General features: G+C 37.0%; 1 protein-coding gene across 1 annotated transcript; it reads right to left on the bottom strand.

Annotated features, from left to right (window-relative positions):
• Positions 1–1,651: 1,651 nt before the first annotated feature.
• LOC142625364 (serine--tRNA ligase-like) lies at positions 1,652–4,434 on the bottom strand. Its single transcript, XM_075799041.1, has 7 exons — positions 4,270–4,434; positions 4,080–4,183; positions 3,013–3,208; positions 2,616–2,719; positions 2,353–2,536; positions 1,879–1,995; positions 1,652–1,759 (listed from the first exon to the last, which is right to left on the bottom strand). The coding sequence occupies exons 1-7, from the start codon at positions 4,432–4,434 to the stop codon at positions 1,652–1,654; spliced, it is 978 nt and encodes a 325-aa protein (XP_075655156.1).
• Positions 4,435–24,106: the final 19,672 nt, after the last annotated feature.

Here is a 24,106-nt window from a genome sequence, read left to right on the forward strand (position 1 = left end):
GTTAGATGATGAAAGTGACATTTCAGACTTCTCAGATTCAAGCAATGATGACTTCCAAAAATTTCTACCTACGAACATTCAACGTTGTTGTTGATGTCTACACGTTTTGTGCAATACAAAATGTTGTTGATCATGAGGGCAAATGATCCTATTGTACGTGCACCTTTTGCAAATCTAAAGATGAATTGTTCATTACTTTTGGCTAAGTTTATAGGAAATCACTTGCTCATTTTTTCCCTGTTGTTCGTTGTTGGTATGTTACGAAAAGATGTACTTGTATTAGTGTTTGCAAGAATTATAAGTGCTTGGTGAAAATTATGGTCTAAACTCAATATTCCGTGAGTAAAACTCGCTTTTCTAACGTAATACTGAATGTCATTATTTAAATTCTTTGAAAAATTCTTTGAAATCAATTCGTCCATCTCCATTGTCATCAAAGACTCTGATCATCCTTTGGCATTCCACTTCCAAAGGTTCCATGAGCCCCACTGAACAGATCTAACATTTGAAACAACTAAACCACCGAGCTTTTTTTCTCAAATCAAATAATTTCCTACACGTCACGCCTTAACTCTCTGCTTTTGTTTCTTTTTTTTCTTTTTCTTTTTCTTGTAAATTTTAAATAAGATACAAATTTTAACCTTAGCATATCAATAAACTTCCCTATTTGACAACAATTGATTTGAAATGACTGGTGGCAATATTTATCCCATATTTTAAATTCATGGTTGAAATCTTTTTAGATCCTTTAGTTGAAAATCCACCGAAATTATTGATTAATTATCAATTTATCTCAATTTTGTCTTCCGCAAGATTGTGATTATTAACCACCAATTGGCAATGCACCAAATGATAAAGTAGAAAAAACATCTCCAAAAGAAAAACCATTGCGGGCCGCTTAAGGCAATTTATACTATATAAGGAGTTTACAAATTATAAAAGTAAAAAATAAAATCTTTGTAACTAGTCTCTATAACCCAAACACCCCGCAGATAACTCATTGATGTCATCATGGAAATTTAACCAAATGTGAGATTATCAACCAAGAGCTTTGTGGCTCAATGAATATGCTCGGTCTCTTTTACGAGGAGAACCTAGATTTGAATCACCCTTTCCCTCACTTGTTTTAAGCAAACTAAAAAAAAAGTGAGATCAACAATTGAACAAAATTTCAAACCACAAACCATATAAAATCTAGAAGGGCAAGCCCCTGCTTCTCCCTTCTTGTTGAAGTTATGTGATGAGAGGAAACACTAGTTGGAAAATTATTTTGTGATGTCAAGTATTCTAAAATCTGACTCAGGACACTTTTTGAGACATTAGCTCTTTCACATGCAACATAACATGCTATAAACTCAAACATATGGCCTATGTCTTTCTTAGAAGGCCATTCTTCGACCAATCCACTGACATCTTCACTATCTGACCTCTCTGTCTGGGAAATGTCCCTATTAAGCATACAAATAAGAGAGTTCACTGTATCTTGGACCAATATATTTTGACATCCATTGTGGGAGCAGGGAGGAACAGTATGATTTTGACTCTGACAAGGCTTATGAGGATGAGAAAACTGGATACCTTGTAGCTTCATGGCCACAAGTCATTTTCTAATCAACACCACATTGCAACACCGCAAACATGAGCAAGGTATTCAACTATCAGACGCAGAAGATCCAAAGCTGATACTGAATTTGAAGCTAATGCAGGTCAACAGTTGATTGTTACCATCCTCCAGTGTCATCTTGAGAGTGTAAGAGCCCTGTGAATACCACAAACCATCAGCTGGTTGATGCGAAACACTAGAGTAAAAAAAATAAAAATATATGATAGATTAAATTGTTATATTGGACTGACAATGAAAGAAGGAATGGAAATTACTGATTTGCAAGTTTGGCTTCTCTTAGCCATGCATATGAATCCACATGAAAGATTCTTTGAAGCTACATCATTCAGAGCACCAGAAACGATAGAAACAACTTGATAGGGGAGGTTTAGCTGAAACATGGAAAATTAAATTATATTCAGAGAGCGAAAAGCAGGAGGAAAATTAAATTAAATTAGATTCATCTATAGGACCTCATGTTTCTCCTACATGAAATGCGGAGAGGAAAAGAGTCCACCAATACACAAAGTATACCACTATGTCTTGACTTAAACACAAATTTCTATGCAAAATACACAAACATATCCGCATTCTTAACTTGGAAAGATATAGATATTGACGATCAAAAATTGTCCTTGAATCACCGATATCATGTGGCATGCACAAAGCTAACCTCCTCATTAATATCCTACTCAAGGAGTCTTAAAACATAAGGAAATTAAAAATGATGAAAGGAAAATTCAACACACCATCTTGTAGAAATCTTCAGAGTTTTTGATCATTTCCTCATGCATGGCCCAAGATTCATCATTATCAGGGCTGGTAATACAAAACTGCTCCACCTTCTCAAACTGATGAACTCTGAATATTCCCAGAGTATCTCGACCATGTGCACCAGCCTTTTTACGGAAGCAAGACAAATATCCAGCATACCTAGGGAAAAATTGAATTATTTATGAGCAAAAGGCTACTTTCTAGTCATAGGAACAAGCTTCAGGAAGAATATTACAACCTTATTGGTAGCTCAGAAGGATGGATCCAATCTTCCAAATGATACGCACAAAGCGGCTGTTCAGCAGTAGCAATCAGATATTTGTCATCTCCCTCACCTGTTACCTATTAAATGACAACCACTTCAGTTAGCTCATGTACCTGTACACAAGATGTAGGAAAAGAAATTGAATGAAGATTTTATGATGTCAGACCCTCCCAGGTTCCCACACTTTCTCACCCATTTTATTTTCTTGATAATTACTACCATTAAAAAAGAGTGCGTAAAAAGTACATAAGAGGTCACAAAAGTTAAAACAAGAACAGAGAAAGAAGAAAAGCAAAAAAAAATTTGCTAGAAACCAAAAAGTCAAAGAAAGAAAGACAAGGGAATATTTTCAACAATTTAAAAATATTACCTTGTAAAGCTCTTCATCAAATTGTGCTAATTGAGCACACCTAACCATGACCTCTTTTCTCATGAAGAATGGAGTATGCAATAATGTATGTCCCCTTTTCTCCAAAAAATCAAGACCAAAGTTAATAAGAGCTTGATTAAGACACACGCCATCTCCTTTCAAATAGAAGCCTCTGCCTCCTGCTATATGGGCACCTATAGTTCACGCATATTGGGGATAGTAATTAAACCAAATTAACATCATCTTGAGCTAATACAAGCATATATCTGTTGAGATTGTTTTAGTGATACAAAGCCTAGCAATTTGTCTACAAAGGAGTAATAAATACAAGCAGTAGAAGTGAAAGGACAATAATTTGTGTAGAGATACTGAGTAGGTGTAAAGATACTTGGAATGGCCAAGGAATACAATTTACACCTCTATCTTTTTCTCACCGAGTATGAATTACACAAAGTTAAAAACTCAGTAAGTTTACCACAATACATAAGTTAAAGTGCAAAAGTAATTTGAAGCTACTAACCAACTACACTGAGTATAAACCAGTAGTTCAGGTTGAATTGAACAAGAACATATTTAACTGTTGTCTAATTACAGATTCATATATTTTAGTAACCATATTTCAGAAGCATATCAACTTTACTTATTTATAGAAGTACAGATACTAAAACCTGAAAACTGATCAAGCCAGGATGAATAACTTGAGATAATTCAACCTAGATATAGGAGCCTTTCTACTTATTTAGTTTTTTCTTGTAGAGAAGTGAGCAGAGACATGTTTCGATTTTTCAAAAAAATTCATGAAGCAAATATGTTTTGCATTTTCATTTGATCAAAAAATTAGATTTTTGCAACCACATGGCACCCAAAAAAAATGTAAACAGTTGAATCAATATAGATTAAGAGTATATTTATTGAATTAAAAATGCAGATTTAGATTAATGTTGTGAATTGAAACCCAAATATTACTCCAATCAAGTTATAACATGTTAAGTACACCACAACATGTTCAATATAAGAAAACCATCGTGCTTTCAAGCTTTGAACAAAAGTAGTTTCCTCAATACCTTTCTTTAAAATCTGCAATTCCAAGGAGCTTAACAAGATCAACATGATTCTTTAGTTTTGGCTCCAATCGTTTCTCACCCCATGCTCGGATCACCTCATTATTTGCCTGCAATACATGTTACAAATTCACAATTCAAAATAAGCATTAGATACAATAAATAAAAAAGAAATGAAATTTTCCAACTCCTATACCTCGTCATCGCTGATTGGAACTGAATCATGAACAATATTACCAATTAATAGCAATTTTGAATTCAAATTTTGTAAAACTTCCCGAACTTCAGCTTCTTTCTCTGCTGCTGACCTCCTATTCTCCTCTGTAGTTTTTGTCATCTCAGTGGCATCTTCACCTGCCATTTTTTACAAAAAAATTCTGAAATTCAGTTCCATACCAGATAAACCCAAGAACAAAATATTAAGAAGAGTCAAAATAGCATTTGCCCACAGAGAGGAAGGGGGTACTTCATACTACAGATGAATGAGCATGGTTGAGACTCGATACAATCAGTATTCATGAGCAAAGAGAGTGCTAAGCAACTGTTGTTGAATGTAGAGGAGTTGATGTCAAAATGGTCACTTGGTCAGTTTGTGACAGCATTATTTAGGGAGGGAAAAATAGCCGACACAGGGGATCAAATTTGTATTTCATTTGACAAAAATCAATCAAACTAAATTCCATTGCAGCCAATACACTCAAACAGAGGCCTTCTTCTGGTCTCATTAAGAACGGTAAGATAGCTTGTCTGCAGGGGTTTTGCATAGGTGTCCTAATTTTTGAAATACCTCTACAAGATTGAGAGGTGCACACCATGTTAATTTATTTTGAGCTCTTGCAGGGAGCTAAGGTGCGGGGGGTTTGACAAGATACATGAGGTTGGCAGAACAGTAGTACTAATTATTTGTGGTTAGCTTTTTAAAATAAGGCCTTTCTTGGCTGCCGCAGACATGTTGCTTGGAATGAAATTTGGTGAACTCACACTTCCACTGAGGAGCTTTTCATTGTTTGTATAAAAGCCCTCCAGAAAATCCTCAAGGGGGGTTATTAAAAGAAATTGGGATTAATGATACCTAGTGTAAAAGGAATGAGGAGTATGTAGATCATGTCTTACTACATGAGGTTAGCCTGAGGTTTCTGAGATTTAGCATGCAAATTTTGATGAAAGAGGTTAGCTTGGAATGTGTTTATGTGGAGTATTATGCTGGAATAAGATAAACCTACAAAAGTATAGCATGGTTCACTCACCTTACCAAGCTCACTTTCCTGAAGAGCATTTTTTATTTGCTTTTGGGATTTGTCATTCCCTATTCCACTTCCATTACTTAATCAAATTTTTCCTATTTTATTTTCTGTAAGTGCTAGCTACTTAGGTGTTTGTGCCATTTGTACACTCCCCGCGTACATTGGTCGCATCTGCTTCAGTGCATTTAAAATTGCTTACCTATTCATAAACGTGTGTTGTGTGCGCACTAATCAGTAAGCCATATCCAACTTGGGATCCATTTAAGCAAACATACATGGCTGAATCAAAAAAGAGTATTTCCACTCCTGAAAACCTGATCCAACTAGTACGCAGACCTTCCACAAATTACTAACACTTTTCATCAAAATAGAGTGAAGGGGATATATGAGGCTAATCACCAAATAAGATTCAATAAGCTAAGATGGGGGACAATGTAAAAACTTCATGTGAATGGAATGCCAATTTCATTGGCAAACGCCTTCAGAGCCCAATCAAATCACAGGCAACAGTGTTATTTGAGTTCTCAATAATACCGTAAAAGGAAAAAAACAAGGAAGAGCAATTGAAGGACCATGGTTCTACCTTCACCATTTCATAAGACACAACTTTGTTAGCAGTGAGGTCAGACTTGTTTCCAACCAGAAGCTTGTTTACATTCTCACTAGCATATCGGTCAATTTCACTCAACCATTGCTTAACATTGTTAAAGCTCTCTTGGTCTGTCACATCATAAACTATCTGGCACATACACCAAGAACATTGTGAAACAAGTTCAACATTCACACCAAATCGTCAGGGCAGAACCATGAGCAAAATGCTGAAAATTTGAGAGAGAGAGAGAGAGAGAGAGAGAGAGAGCTTACAATAATGCCATGTGCTCCACGGTAATAGCTACTAGTGATTGTCCTGAAACGCTCTTGTCCTGCAGTATCCCACTAAATATCCCAAAAAAAGTTCAACAGCCAGATAGAAACAACAGCAACAATCATAGGATGTTGCACTACATAAACATCATATTATGAACCAATGATCAAATTTCAATCCATTAACAATATTTAGGATATTTAACCATCTTGTTAGTAGTTTCTGCATGAAGATGGCTATTAACCAAAAGTAAACATGTTAAAAATGACCCCAACCCACAAAGAGATTCCACCAAAGGATTATAGTAGATTTTTTTACCACCACCACAACTATCATAATCATTCTTTATTACTTGTTCCCTGTGATAACTAAAAACAACCCATACACCTATGTTGATTTATAACTACAACATCACCCTCCACCACTTATTTAGAGGGAGGTGATGCCATTTAGTCCATGGCCAGTGGCTTACTTTTACATCATGCGTTACACCAGATTTAAAGAACAAGAAACACCACCCCCCCCCCCCCCAAAAAAAACCACCACCAAAAAGAAAAGTAGGCAAAATAAGAAATGAAAGGATTATACAGCATGCGAATGATACTTCTTTGGACTGCTGATTGGGCAGTTTAACAAATTTCCAGGAACTAGTACAACCATACAACTTTACCAAACTTAAAAAGTGGGGGGAAGAAGGCTGAAGTTTTATGGTCTTTCCATCTTGCTCCACAGTGCGTATTTTCTGATAATAGGTGGAATGCAACAATTAGGATCATATTGCTTCAATTGATATAACATCTATTAAAACCCAAAGGTAAATACTTACAAAGTCAACTCCAATTGTGCTAATATAACTGTCCAGATACGAATCATCCTGTGTCAAAGAGACGAAAGAAAAAAAAATCACATTGCATTTATATTCATAAGTTCTGCTCAAGAATTTCAATTAGAGCCAAGTAGGCTTCAATATGCTCAGCAACCAGAAAACTTTCCACTAATGAGTCAAACATTTTTTTTTTTTGCTGCAGTTCTTTTTAAAACACCAAATGTTGCTTGGAGATAATATTAGATAGTATGGTAAGATAACAGTAGGATCTACCAAATACATAGAGTAAATGTTTTGAATATCATAAAACACCAAAATTCAACTCCAAACAGAAATTTTTTATTGGTACAATACCCATGCCCCCCATGTAAGAACCTTTTGCATGTATCGCAGTAAAGCTGAATATGGTATGAATAAAGTGTTAGTAACAAGAGGTTAAATAAATTTATCACCATTAAAGTCTATAATTGACCACAATAAAAAAGCTGTAGAACAAAAAGGAGACACCAGGAAAATATCCAATAATTGCACACCTAAACAAGAATAGAGAAGTCTTCTTTTTCTTTTTCTTGCATAGAAGAATAGAGTGGTCGAGAAATGAGAGTATCGAGTACAGAATCACACCAAGTATTAACAAGAAAATAAATCATACTTGCTGCATTGAATGAAAAGAAAGCCAATTGTTCTCCAAAATTTTATTAAAAATCGCTTGGCAAATTTCCGTCTGTTGTGGGGTTGAGGTACGCCCAAATTTATCAAAACTTATACTGAACTAGTCATAGACTTCCTTATGAATAGCATGGTATTTGTAAATGCAGAACACATAAGATGGACTGATGCATGTACATATCGAGTAGTCAAAAAATGTTTGTACTCTGCACGTTCAATAATTAGAAGGATGCCACGGTTCAAACTTAGCGTACCTAGTCCGCGAGACCACCACTCGCCGGGGCCTCATTCCGCTTAGGGCATGTTCTTCGGTTATGCCCTTCTTGGTCACACAACCCGCATTGCACCTTCCTCCCGCCCTCCTTCCATGGTGTGGTTCTAGGCCGTTTCCCACCCTCGTCCATCTCATTCCTGATTCGTGTTGAGACAGGGCGACCTTTCTCTCGAATCAATTGGGGGTTAGGGAGGACCCTTCAAGTTTCTTTAGGATCTAGCCATGATAATCTATCTTTCAAGACAGGGAAAACGGGAGCATAGCTCCGAAACAGTGCGTCTATGCTATAGCATTGGTCAATGTACTACTCTGCATCATGTCGATACCTAATACAAACTGCAATGACATGTGAACATGGTATCTTATACAATTTCCATTTCTGACATGTGCAAGTTCTTTGCAACAAATTAACTCCATGTGTGTGATCCCCATGTCCAGCAGTCCCTGGATTATGCGGTGTATCTACTTGATATGACTGTTGTTGCGCACTCAATCTTGTCACCCTGTGATACTTCGCCTTCTCCTTATTTCTCATGAAGATATCTAAGGCATATTTACACCATTTTTTCCCTGAATTCAACTGCTCTATGCTCTTATTGCGACGATCATCGAAATAAGCATTCAGTTTGAACCATGTGTATTTCACCATTGCTGTAATGGGCAGGCTACGAGCACCCTTTAGAACACCATTGAAGCACTCAGAGACGTTTGTAGTCATCGTCCCATAACGGTAACCCTCGTCAAAAGTTAGAGCCCATTTCTCTTTGGGCACATCCTTCAGATATTGGTGCACATCCCGGTTCACATTCTCAATTAAATCGAAGGTGGCATTGAACTTTCGCTCCTGGGTTGCACTTGCTGCCCTCTATACTAGGTTCTTTAAAGTTTCATTGTTCCATCTAGTGTTCACGTTACTGCATAGATGACGAAGGCAGTAACGATGTTCTGTCATGGGAGGCTGCAAATAGTCTCGATTAGTGTCTCTGAAGATAGCTTGTATCCCAGGGTGTCTGTCAGATATGACACACAGGTGTCTCCGGTCAGTAACATACCTTCTTATACAAGCCAAGAACCAACCCCAAGTCTCTGTGCTCTCGCTCTCCACAACGGCGAAGGCTAGTGGATAAATCTTATTATTAGCATCTGTCGCCATTGCAATCGTCAATTTCCCTTTATATTTTCCATAGAGGTGGGTTGCATCAATACTAATCACAGGCCTACAGTTCTTGAACCCAATAATACATGGACGAAACGCCCAAAATACGGACTTGAATGTACAGGTTCCTGGTTCTTCATTATCGTCCACATTTAACTTATAATTTGTACCCGGACTTGCATCCTTAAGTCCTGCCAAAAAACGTGGCAACTCTGCATAAGACTCCTTAAAATCCCCGTATATAGCTGCAACGGCCTTTTGTTTGGCATCCCAAACCTTGTATGTGAACCATAATGATTATGTTAGAAATTAAGTACAAGTCAAATAATCATAGTTGAAGAAAACAAATCAAGACTTGTAAGGCTATAAGATAAAGATAATATTTCTTTCTCTTTATTCGTTTTTTTTTTCTTTTTTTCAATTCAATTTCATTTTTCATAACATCAGGTATTCATGGGTTTTGGGAATTACAATCATGCTTATACTTCCATGTATTGAAAAAAGAATGCAAGTTAAAGAATACCTTGTAGTGAGATACTTTGTGTTTTAAGTCTGCCAAAGCAACGTGACGTAAGTTCTTTATCTTAAACGCGGGGTCTTCTCGTATATAGCGCTCAAGTACGTATGCTAGGAACACCGAATCAATCATCCGTCCATCATGAGCATTCTGAATTTTGTCGCACGTGTGGGGGCCCTTGCATTTTGCGATCTTCCAGACATTGTCTCCCTTGCAACAGATCGCACGGACTGACCATGGGCAGGAATCATCCTCACAACTCACCATCAGCCTCTCTGAGTCTGAATGCTCAGTTTTAAACCTAAAATTCTCTCGCAGTGCGTACCAAGTCAATGCATGTCGCACCGCGAATTTAGTCGCGAATACCATTCCTTTCATTGGCTGTTGCCCAGGCGTCCAACTTGATACTTCTGCTTGCATAACCGGTGATGGATCAAACATATTATCCCAAGTGTTGTTGGTGAACCATTCCGGCGTAGGATCGGGACCAGGGCATGTGTCTCTATTCTCTTCTACAACCACATCCTCGATATGATCAACATCATCATGTTCACCCATGGTTTCTAGACGCTCCTCAAACTCATCCCTAGTAACATCAATATCGGTTGCATCGTCACCAAGTCCGTGATCATATTCGGGTTCAGATGTGCCCCCATGCAGCTCATCATGAGATAAATGCTCTCCTGCATGCACTTCCTGGGGCCCTTGCTCCTCCTCAATGTGTGAAGCATGGGGAAATGTTTGCCACGGTTCAGTACCATACTCTTCTCCTGTGTTTTCTGCACACCCTTGATAAGATTGTAATGGTATTGAGTCAATGTGCTCATCTACAGTTCCATCCAAAACAGTGTGTTGTGAACCCTCCCCGGCCTCTACTATGGTGGGCTCAACAGTGACGTAGAGATCCGAAGCAAAAAATCCTTTCACCACCATTTGCTCAACAATTTCCCACATCATCTTCACTTGGGTGCCACTTGATAACTGTAGTGAATTGTAGAAAACATGGGTGTCTAGAACCCGTTGAGGTGCTCGATACACGATGGAAATTTTATGCCTAGAGTGGTCTAACCTCATCACGTTCAATATTCTTCGTTGCAATTTCATAAGCCCTATCCCACGCTTCACCCTAACACAATTTTGCTTTTGGTTCGAGCCTTGGTATGACAACCCATGCAAGTCATGATAATACATCTCTCCATCGTAGTATACATAGAAAAAGTGAAAATCCATCACTAACCTGTTGGCATCAATATAAAAGTTGCCATAATGTATAACCACTTGCAATTGATCTTGTGTATGATAAAAACAATTTATATTCAAACTCAATCATAGACATCTAAATAATTGAATATTTGACAAATATAAAAACAATTAATAGTATATCGAGTTCTGCGTTCTAGTTAACTCAATTTATAACATTTCTCTCATAAAAAAAATTATAAAATCTCTTATTGTCAAATAATGGTTTTTAAAATCAAATCACATCTAAAAAAAATTATTAGTGTTTTGACATAATTAAGAACCATAATCAAACTGACAATTCAAATACAATCATATTTACATTTTAAATGAGAAAAAAAAAATAATAAAGTCAATTTAAAACAACATTGTGCAATGAGTTATTATTTGTTATATAACTAAGGCGATGGACTACCACACAAACTGACATATTACTGTAATATTACTGTAGCAAAATAGACTAGATGCATTACTCTTTCTGTAGCTTCAAAGTTGCTTGCTTCCTCTTTCTGTAGCTTGATAGTTCTTGAAATTTGACTTGAACAAACTTGAACAATGTCTAACACCTAATTTAGACATGTTTTGGTTCTCAATTTGCCAACATAAAAATATTTGGAAACTAAATATTTCATCTTAAATATTTAGAACCTAACACGTTTTTTATTTAGTGACGGTAACTTACGGTTTTGATGTTGAAGTTAGGCATTATGGATTTTGTGAAGGTTATGATTTTCTTGAGTTTTTGAAATTTTGGTTTGGGAAAGTCATAAATATATGTTGTCTTAGAATTCATAATTTGTCAATTTCTTTGTAGGTTTTTACTGCTATTTTATGCGGCATGAACCGTAGTGATAAAAATAAAAATCAATGATGATTTCAAAGTGTTTTACCTTTTTTTTAAAAATGATACGAAAGCCCAACTAAAGGCAATTAAATTTATGTAATTTTAGGATATAAAAGTATTTTATGCTTTAAATTATTGTTTATAGATGCCAAAAAAAAAAAGGTGTTGCTATTACATGTGACTAAAGATAATAGAGAGTATCCTTAGCAATACTATCTTTTGGTTTCTCTAAAAAAAAAAAATAATAATAATAAAGGCAATACTATCTTTAGCATCTTTAGTCTACAATTAAAAAAAAAAGAAAAAGAAAAAAAGAAGAAGAAGTAATGTGTTATCGTTGTTAATTTATATAAAAGGATAAAGAAAAATGTTATCATGTGCTTTTATAGAGACTTCTTTTTCTTTCTGTCCTATTCTATCTGCAAGGTTCTGGTAATTTTCCTATGAGATTTTAGGTTATGGACTTATGGTAGTTATCTTTAGGGAACATGTGTCTACTTGTTGGCACCCAATACGTTTACTTCCAAACATTGTTGGGAAAAAAAACATACAGCTTCTTTTGTTGACCATGATTTAACTTTATAAAGCTATTTACTCTTGTACCTTTTTCTTCTTTTCTTTTTAGGAGATGCCTAATCCTGCAGGTTCTTATTTTAATAATGCCCGATTGATTATTTCTGCATTCTTTTTTCTAATGTCAAAAACGCTATGGGCACGAACATTCAGGTGACTTAGTTGGTAAGATGCGGGGTCAATAAGTCTTAGTTGGAATTAATGTATGTTTTTGTCTCTACTATGATAGGGTTCAAAATTTATGGTATCTTACACAATAATTGCACGTTGGTCACTAAGTTTTTTTTATTTTGGTGTAGATAAAATCCAAACGTAAAAAATTTCTTATTTGAGTATAAAATACAATATTAGTTGAGTTAATTAAAACACCAATTGCAACTATTTCTATCAACACATAATAAAAATTGTGAATATAAAAATACATTATTGCTCAAATACTATATTAGTTGAGTTAATTAAAACACCAATTGCAACTATTTCTAACGTATAAAAATTGTGAATATAAAAATCTGGACTTGCTAACTCCATATGGCAGATTATCCCATGCGACATTATAGTCCTATTTGATATGTCAAAAAATAACACTTACAAGAGCATTTTGTTGAAATTTTAGACTACTTTTGAATTTTATGTGCATGAAGACAATCTCTGAAACTTAAATTCAGATGTGTAAACAACTCAGCAGTTTTACATGGTTAAAATAATCTCAGTAGGGGGCAGAAAAACGCCTCATGCAAACAAAGCACGTTGGTTACACAATCTAAAACAAAACACTTAACCATTATCTCTACTTACTAGTCACAGCAGTGTTAACCCAAAGGTTAAATGGACAGCACGTTGGTCTTGAATGGAGAACTGACACTGAGACTCAAAGACTTGCAGATGGTGACCCAACTACTAGTCCCTCCAGTTTCTTACACAACAATTGTGCTCTGACTTGAGTTGGAAATATAGGTGAGTAGAGTTGGAAAGATGGTCACAGGACAGCTTCTTGCAGAATTTGGAAAGATAGCCGAGAGTAATATGCTTACTCAAAATAGAAAGATGAAAGCTGACGGTGAGGGTATTGTGAAGGGGTACTCGAGTTCCACAGACTCGAGTACCATTAATTATCCATTGTAGTAGTTACTCCTGCCAGGGACATCGGTAAAGGTAATAAGTATGTGAAGGGATACTCGAGTTCCACACACTCGAGTACCATTAATTATATTAGTTGTAGTGGTTGCTGCTGCCAGGGAAGTCGGTGTAAGTAATAAGTATGGCACATACTACTCGAGTTTAATGAACTCGAGTACAGTGTAATAGTACCCGAGTTCTCTAAACTCGAGTATAGCTCGGGTACGGCGTCTAAGAGGTGTGTTTGACACAGTGTGGTACTCGAGTTTAGAGAAGTCGAGTACTGTGTCACAGTACTGGCTCCTTTAAATGCATTGCATGACATGCCAACCCCAATGTTGTACAACTGCACCGTTGTACTCGAGTTTCTAAGGCGCGAGTATTATGCTATAGTACCCGAGGTCAAAAAACTCGAGTATGGATCGGGTATGCCTCATTATATGTGTACAAACATACAGCTTAGTACTCGATTTCTTTAGGCTCGAGTACTTTTTAATAGTACCCGATTTTTTTAAACTCGAGTACAGAGTTGTATGATTGTATCCATTTCATACCCTAACCATTCGAGTTTTATTCTAACTCAGAACTCGGGTTTTTTTTTAGTTTTTTTTTTTTATAGTTCTCTCTCAAGGGAATAATATAAATGAATATCACGTTGAAAAAATATATATATCACAGAGATCACTTATTAAATGAATTGGTAACTCTTTCTAAACTACTTATCTAGTACCACTTTAAACTGTATCTTACTAACTTTGTAGCAGTTTGCAGATTTCTACCAAGCTTGTATGCATTGTACCAAAAAAATAAACCCCCAAAAACGCGCTCAACCTCGTATGCACTACACTTTATGTAATGTGATTGGTTACCTCCAATCCATGCTCATTATATTTTGAAGTTACACGATTAGATCTTGAATGTCAAATTCATACAGTGGTAAAAATCAAATGTAAGGATTGAAATTAAAAAATGTCAAAGGGTCTAGATCAAAAACACTTTAGAGTCTTAACCCTTGGACCAATTTTTTTCTTTTTAACTCTTCTTTTTTTTAACCTTCATCTCTCACATTTTTTTAATGTTTTAACTTCTATATTCTAAACCTTTGTCTCTCACATTAAAGGAGGTATTGTAAGGTGCGGTGCAATAGCTAACAAATCTAAATCCTAATGCATCAATGGGTCTTTACTTCAGTTTACTTCCTCGTAGGCCTGCACAATCGCATCACATGTGGTTTTTCCTTCCATTACAAGGAGGGGGAAAAAATTAAGGGTGGCTATTCCGTTACCATGCTGATATTTACAAGTAGTCACTAATTAATACACACAACTCATCACATTGTTACCACACTGATATTTACAAGCAGTCAGTAGTTTATGTACATCTCTATCTCTACCTCATCTCATTGATGCCATAAGCATGACACCCCACAGTACAAAATGATGGAAGCTGACGTTAAACACAAATGACGTTAATAACCAGAGGATCTCTCATCACATCCTCCATGAGGATCTCTCAGATTGAGTACAACTACCATGGGTAGCCGTAAGGACGATAGACCCCCAGATGGGAGTGAAGTATCAATGCTTGAATAACCAGAGGATCTCTCATCACATCCTCCATTTGCTGAATTCATGATTTGGAGCTTGTTGATATACTTGAGGAAACAACTGGACCGTTTCCCATGGCTCTTGAAAGATCCATATTCAAGTCACACACTTTCTTGACCTTCTTCTCTTGGACCTGCCTGACATTAAAGCAACAACAACAGAAAACACCACTGGTCTTAGAAAGTTCCACTTCATTATTCAAATAGACTGTTAATATTTTCAGGACTATTATTGCTCACTAGGTTGTTATAATAGTCGGTGCAAATCTTATTCTTACCACACTACATCTGTGTGTGTTGAAACAAGGAGGGGAGGGAGGAACAGCATTCAAAAAGGCTAATTAATGAGCTGTGTCCTACGAGATATCAAGAGATTAAAAACTAGACAGTTAAATGGTCCATTATTAAAGGTAGCTTTGTCCTTGTTATTTACAGAGTAGGGAGTTTTCACTGGTCCCTTTTTTTTTTTAAGAAATTAATAATTAATTTTTATATTTCAAGGCCTCCTTACTTTTTGTCTCAAAATTTGTGTATTCCATAATTTCAGAGAGAGAAAAATGCATAAGTTTAACAAAAAACTTTTTAATCCTCTCCTCCTCCCTTTGTCACCACGCACCACCCCCTTCCCCCCCCCCCCCCCCCCCCACACACCCTAAAAAAAAAACCCTCTCCTTTGACTCTTTCTTTATTTTCCGGGTTAAATGTTGACATCAATACATAAGCATAAAGGAGCACCCATTGACCACCTTCCTAGGCACTTGCACTTGTGGAAAACTTGAATTTGTTTAAGGAAATAGTAGCACTGATGCATGAAGAATAAGTACTTAAGTGGCTGAGAAAGTTTCAAAAGCTATCATACATGCTTCTCACATTAAGAACTTCAAATTCATGTAGTGACCAAAGTACAGTCACATATGCATGCATTGTTAAAACTTCAAGTACAGCAAAAGAATCTTATGGAAAGCACATGTAGCTCAAAAGCATAAAGCATAATTAAAGAAAAAAAAAAGGAAGGGAAGGATATAAAAAGGTAATATATTATACCTTTAACTTCTGATTAGCATCTTTTTCAAGAACCAGTCCAGCTTCAACATATGCATCAGTAATGACTTCTGAGAAAGTTCAAGAAATTCAAAAATACTTTTTCCACAGAAACAACTTAAACCTAATTAAAGAAGATAGTATTAGTCTTTCTCATTTGCTAGTACAGACAAATTTGGATACGACAAGCACGTAACAGTCTGTCCTCACTGCCAATTTCTTCCACAGGAGCATAAAGAACACGGGCTTTGGCCAAAGAACCTTTCATGCAATCCTACGAGGACATGAAATGAGTTGGTAAAGAAAAATATCATCTTCCGTCACCCATTGCAAACATAACAATGAAAACCACCTTCCAATGTGCCAAAATCTAGAGGGTTTTTAATCCATGATTATGATTTGCAATAAAGAGCTCAAACATTAAATTATTTTCTACTTAATTCACCGAAAAATAAAAAATAAAGTAGATGATTGGTCAGCATATAACACATCTCAACTTAAACACACCTCCCAATGCTTAACAAGATCATTCACAACTAAGGTATAAACTGCATATGACACACCTTAACCTAAACAAATTTAGATACACATTAACTATCTACCAACTGGTGTACATGTACTTACACATATCTATGCACCAGCTACGGTGACCACTGCTGTCAAGAAGTTTGAAGCATGATATCTTTTCAATGCAAATTTAAAACATATATTGGACACAACTATCTTTTTTTTTTTTTTTTTTTTTTTTTGATAAGTATTGGACACAACTATCTTACCCTTCGGACATAGAAAAAGATCTTACCAGCCCCTTAAGCCTTATAGAGACAGGCCGATTATCCAAAGCATCCATCACTTTTGAGGAGATACTCTGGTAAGAAATATTACACATTGATGTCAAGCAGTGCCACTTTCAGCCACATCTACCTTATTCAGTACAAAGTTACCTGCAAAACCTCAGCAGCTGCACTAACACGGTCCTTGTTCCACAATTTTAGCATGAGTATAGTCAAGTGAAACGTTTTTGGTTTATTGAATATGGATTTGTCAATTCCCAGGTCGGCTGAGTGCAACATGCAGCAGTGTTTGTTAGAGGAGGAAGAGGATGAAAGAAAATAAAAGAATCGATTCTCTGATGATAAAAAGGCAAACAGATGATCATCAGTGAGTCTTAAGAAAGATAGATACAAATATAATCATGAAAACACACAAGATAAATAACCAGGTAACATATATATGATATGGGGAAAAAAAACATTTGCAGTTGCATTATAAAACCCCATATATGAGCCTTTAAATCAATGCAATCACAAACAAAAAATAAATACTTATATGAGTAAAAAAGGATGTTGAGTGGTACCGTGACTAGGCAAGTAGTAAGAAATATATAATACACACACACACACACAATACTAAATCCTGCTATAGCTGACCAACTAAAGAACAAGACCACTGCACAATCTCTTGATATAAATTTTTTAAGCTCCTTGGGCATCATGTAATATAATTGTTGGCATACCAAATAAAGGAGAAGACTTTGATGCTTTAGGGGCATAATTGACAAGAGGTATTTTACTCCTATTCACTTTAACATGTTCATTGTCATCATCATCAGTTTTGAGTTCAACAGCAACATCAGGTTGTTTATCTAACTGCCGGTGCCCAACTTCATTGTCAGTAGCATCTTCATTTGAATCACTATCCCAATTCTCATCTGGGCAACCATCACTATTCCCCAATATGGAGTTCTGAAAATTCAGAAGCTTATTAACTAGTTCAGGGTGTATAGCCAATGGAAGTGATATGAAGTGAGAGTAATCAAGATTTGGGCTTTTAACTGCCTGTATTTGAAGGGAGAGAAGAAGAAGAAGAAGAAAAAAAGTTAATGATTAATACAGCATTATGTGTTTGGGTTGAAAATCAAGAAAATAATGCTGAATAAAACATTCAACAAATAGTGTATAAAATAATTAAGAATGTGATCTAAAAAAAAAAAAAACAAAACTCAATTCAAGCCAATGTCATTGACATGAAATATTCTAGAAGGATAAAATATATTGCATTCCTCATAACATCTTTTAAAAAATCATATTAATAGACAACTGACCTCATCAATTATAGTTTGTATCTTTTCTAAAGCACTATTGACACTTTCAATTGAAAGGCCTTCAATGGCTGCAAGATTATCATGTAAAACTTAATCAAAGGACAATAAAAACATCACATTCACATATTCTAGAAAGTAGTAGAAATTTTACATAATAATCAGCAGTAAATTATACATGCTATGATACAATTATGGAAGAAATTTAACATGGTTGAAGGCTTTAAAGCAAAATTTATCATAATGACCATATACAAGATTCACATAGATTATAAGAAACCCAAACTTACTAATAGAATCATCCTTCTTGGATGAAGGAAATATAATTTTAACTCCCATCTCTTCTTCAATCTTTCTCTGTGTAGATCCTCTGAGGGGATAAAAAAATTATAAGGAAATGAATGTTTTATTGTAGTACAAAATTATTTACATGCTGAATTGTGTACCCTTTTCCTTTTATAAACCGAATTAGAGAAGCACCTACCTGCATATCAAATATAGAGCATTAGACCAATTTGAAAAGAGTGAAATATTAACATCTTAAATTTGAAGGAGCTGGCTATCAAATATTCCAAAAAGTGAGAAACAACTGAGCAAAATGGTAACTATATAACCAGGATAAGGTCAATAAACTTTTGATATTATTTCTTACTACAGCTTTTCCAAAAGCATGAAATCCATCCAACATTTCCAATGACAACAAGTAAGGAGGCGGGAACGCTTCTAAATTGGTTAAAGCCATTCCACACCAAAGTACTAACTTTTCCAGAACCATATTTTAGAGCATCCATGCAGAATTTCTTGAACCATCAATTTTGGCATTTAACATTTCCTGGCAAAACTAAATATAGTAGAAAATATTCTCAAGAAAAATGATTTGTTTTCTATTTTTTGGTTGAGAATCTGTAAAAAATATTTACTCTTATAGTTGCACTGAAAATCTCTTTGTTAAAACTCACAAAAAGTCAGCAGACAGTGGCGGTGGAAGGTTTTTTTTTTTTTTTTTGGTTGGGGAGGGCCTCGAGGAAATGAAGGGCAGCAGTAGGAGGGGGGAGAGGAGAAGTGGTAAGGGAGTAAGAGGGAGAAAGGTGGTAGTTACAAGGGGAGTGGGTAGTGGAGGGTGGTGGTGGTGATGCAGAGGAATGAAGTACGCTGGTAGTAGCAACCTGAGGGAGTGGAAAGTAAGAAGGTGGTAGTGTCAGTGTGGAGGAGGGAGAGGAAGAAGGTGTTGGTGGCAGCAACAAGGAGGAGGAGAAAGGTCAGGATGACACCACAGAGGGGAGGGAGGTGATAGACATGGCATGGAGAAGTGAGAATGGGCACATTGAAAAGCATAGCCGACAAATTCATGCAGAAAAGTTAGCAAATGGGCCTGATAAACATACACACATATAGATAGACAATTTAAAGAAGAAGAAGCAACAACAAGAACTCAACTATTAACATCTAACCTCAGCTGAAATTGAATGCTTTTCTGATTCTCCTTCCAAGATATTATTATCTTCATCAATAAACTGCACTGTGCTGAACCTGATATTTGAGTCAGTTTTTTCAGTCACTGGTTCAGCTGACTTCATAACATGTTGAACATTAGAAACAATGCTAGATGTGCTACACTGCAGTTCTTGAACTTGACTTCCATCTTCCGACTCCACTATTACATCCTTTACCAAGCATTCTGCAAATTAACATGCTAATTCATAGGCAACAGCAGAGGTAATATATCATCAAATTTCCTTTGATAAGCCTATTTTTACAAAAGAGTATAATGATCCAAACTGACAGGTTTTTGATTTTATAAAAGCCAATTCTCAACATAGAGAACATTACATCAAGAGGATAAAAACAAGGTTTTATTTATCATGAATGATCTGGCAGTAGACCTTTTTATAAGTTGCACAAACAGTTAATGATTCTTACAGGGGTAGAGGCAAAGCTCATTTGGAGAAACAGAGATTTTTTTTTTTTGGGGGGATAATTTAGAAACAAAGAGAAATCTTACTACAAGCAAATCACAATGATTCAATTCAAAAACCCCATAAATTGATTAAGATGTGATGACATAAATCTACAACTTTACACTTAGGGAACGTATAAATGATAAGACCAAATCTGTGGATTATCTTTGTCTGAGTTTGTTATATAAAATCATAACTTGAAGGGTTAATAAACAGAAAAAGATCCCCAAAAAAAAAAAAGAACCAGACTAACTCTTTAAGTCTATCAATCCAGCTCATAGATTATGATTGTCTAAGAAGATAACCAACCTTCATCGGAAACGGCTTGTGTACAGACTGGTCTCCATACAGGAGTAACTGTTTTGAGCTTTCTGTTCTGATCCATGGCACTTTGCTTTTCCTTTCCACCACTGATTTTAAAATTATAGCTCAAACCATGATAGGCACAACATCCCTGTCACACAAATTGGTGTCACCAAAACCAAGCTTATGGCTGACTTAGATAAGCTTCACAACTACCCCTAGTGAATCTAAATCTAGTTCTGAATTAGCTGCATCATGGGAAGCAGTTTTGTCCAACAACACCTCCCTCCTTGGCCTAAAAAGAGCCATAATAACATTACAGTCAGAGATTGACATACACTTCTCAAAACATTATCACTTTCATATCTCTTTGCAATTCAAGACAGGACCGGATAGATTTCATGATAGACATTTTAATCCCCACCAATGCGATTGACCATCGAAAATCATCCCCGTTTTCTTCTCCTCACTGGTTCCTTGACTGGTCTCACCTTGCCTGAAAAGAACACAAGCAAATACTCATATTCAAATCACTTAACTATAAAGAGATGCATATGTAATCGGTATAAGAGGGGGAGTACCATGTCCAGTCCCACAATCAGGAGGATGTGTCCGTGTCCATTGCGGCCTTCGCGGCCGATCCTCACTGTGTGAAGCCTCAGGTGGGGGGGTGGGTATCTCTGTCTGGATGGCACCAGGGGTGGGTAGCCCAAGGGTGGGCATGAATCTCATCTCATCTCTACCACATACATCTGCGGGGATAGTGCCGGTAGTCGGTGGGGGGGAGGATGTGGGTGGGCAGGTATCATCGCGAACCATGGATGGGGACCGACATGTCGGGGCAAACGTATGGGATGGACCCGCATCATCATGTGCCATGGAGCCCATGTCATAACTAGTGTCCAAACACATCTCATCTGATGTCTGACTTGCCTCCTCCATCATGTGGTCATGCACGGGTGTGTGACGGCTCGCAGTTGTGGGACGCCGACTAGATGCATGGCGCTGACTAGATTGACGACCTCCATGCCCTCGACGTCCACCTGCTTGCCGACCACGCCCTACAGCCGGTTCACTTGCGTTGCCCACAGTGCGTGCACCGTCCAAGGTCAATCGACTGATCTCTTCAACAGATTGTAAGGCATTCATACAGTCGGTGTAGATCTCAGACCTTGGTTCGAACTTCGCCATAATCCTCAACTGTGATTCAACCTGTCACAAGTATACAAGAGTAGTGTTAGGATTTGGAACTAAAGTATGCGAAGCGAGGTACTTTTGGTTCTAGAACAATCTTTGTAAACTTACCAAAGTGTCCCAGTATGAGATCTCTTTTGTAATATGTCGAACAGTGATGGGACGATACCACACCATATACTCGTCATTGTAGCTCATTACCCCATGAAAGGGCGGTGCTTCAGCAATGGTGGCATGCGCAGCCCATCTAGCAATATGAGTGGCATGTTCTTGAACCCAATTTTTTTCGTGCTTGCCTTGGAGTGTTATCTTGTGAAGTTCAATTGAAGTATCGACATTGTCCGGTACGCTTTGCTTCATCCCAAACTGTCGAAGAACACGTTCAGGGTGATGGCCTTCAACTACCCAAAAATGTATGAGCGGCACGATGGACCTCCATATATGTTGGCCTGCCGTACAATATGCGAGCAGGGAACCCAAATAATCTCTATATGGCTCCCAGACAATCTACAATGATCCAACAAATGCAAACAACCATATTAACAATATATGTGTAACGATATCTTACAAACAACCATACAAACAACCATAAAGTGGTTGGTTCCCACTTGTAAGGCACGATACCTGATTTGGCCGGAGCGAAGCAAGCGACACATGATAGGCGCGTAGGACATGCATTGGATGGTCAGTTGTTATCTTAGCCCCTTTCCATCTACCAAACAACACAGGCATAACCTTCATATTAGCTACTTACATAATTCCCATGCGAAAAAAATTAATGCGGAAATGTAAAACGATAACTAAGTTGAAGATCCTACATACCTGACAGCAAGTGGACCTGGGGGCAGTGCCTGGTGTGGATGCCTCATCATTGGACATATTTGTGGAAACCTCGCCCACGCCCACAACTGCACTAATAGCAGTGCACCACCAATTTGCTTGGCTGTCTTCTCTGATGCCTTACAGAGGTGTCTATATAGCCAACTTAGTGTTGCACTACCCCAACTATAATTCTTTCCATTGCTGATTGGATTGAAAAATTGTAGATACATGATTGAGAGCCGTTCGCCAGACTTGTCCATAAACAGTATACTACCCAACATTTGGAGTATGTAATACCGAGCATACTGTTGCACACGCACCTCAGTGGCGTCAGCGGGAAGAGGGTTGCGAAACTGCTCCTCCAGCCATTTGGCTTTTATCCTCGGCCCTTCCAACACTGCAGTGTTCTTTTTTGTACCAACTGGTCTGTTCGGTGGAGGGGGGGTACCTAGAAAATCCATGTAAAAGTCACGCCAGTTGTCCATATGGGTAAATCCTACCACCGGCAAGCCATGTACAGGTACCCCCATGATGACCTCTATGTCTTGTAGCGTGATGGTCATCTCACCGTGGGGCAAGTGGAATGAGTGCGTCTCTGGCCGCCATCTCTCCACTAAGGCCGTGATCAGTGCATGGTCAAGGTCCATATGTGGGACCCGAAGTAGCCCATCTAACCCCGCATCTGTGATATAAGCGACAATCCGTGGATCTAACCCACCATCAAACAGACCTTTATCTCGGTGACGACAAGTCAGAACACCTGGCACTTCCTGCAAACAAAGCAGCTTAGTATTAATATTAGCATTCACTAACCACGTAATAATTACACTTCAAACATAACGCCCAAAATCTTTCTACTACATATATTGATTACGATTTTGGACACAAGTGCATACCTCGCCTGCCAAAGAAGCATCCCAAAGCAAACTTGAACGATGCATAGGTTGCCTCATCAAGACAGTCCCTATAGAGGGTCCTGCTCGATGTGGGTCCATACTTGGCATAAATTAAAGGTGATTAATGGCCCATTAGCATATTCATCAAATACCCATAAGCTAAATCAAGTATTAGGCACTCAAGTATCCTCAATTCAATGGATTGGCCTCCACTACAGACCTTCTATCCATATTCTAGGAAGGGTTTTTCTAAGTGGGATATGTCCTAAACATGCAAATTGCTTTAAGAAAACATAGATCAAAATAAACACAAGCACGATTCAAGCATACATAAGGGGTGAGTTTCCTATTTCTAAGTTTTTAGCTTAGGCTAACATCAACCAAACATGCATTAAATTAACTTCAAGCGCAAAGAAAATCCTTCATTTCATTTGTCTGATTCATATCAATTAGTCTTTGCAGGAAAATTAACTTCAAGCACATTTATTTTGCTGTTAAAGTTTGAAATTTCCTGACATGTTTTACATTCTAATGTTCAGTAGTGTAAAATGAATGTACCGATAGAGCTATGATTAGCAATAATTTCCAAAATCTGATTGTGGGAATGCAGGGTTCCTAAATTGCAGGAGAAAAGTGGTCAAGCTGCTAGAGAAATAAAAAACAATGTACCTTATGTTCATTCTTAATTCAAATTATTACAATGTAAATAGAATTGCATTATTGATTGATTGAAAGAAAAAAAATATAAACCTTCTCTTATTCAATTATTAAGTAGATTAGCTTAATAAG

Source organism: Castanea sativa, chromosome 2, assembly GCF_040712315.1.
Source record: "Castanea sativa cultivar Marrone di Chiusa Pesio chromosome 2, ASM4071231v1".
Classification (NCBI taxonomy): Eukaryota; Viridiplantae; Streptophyta; class Magnoliopsida; order Fagales; family Fagaceae; genus Castanea; species Castanea sativa.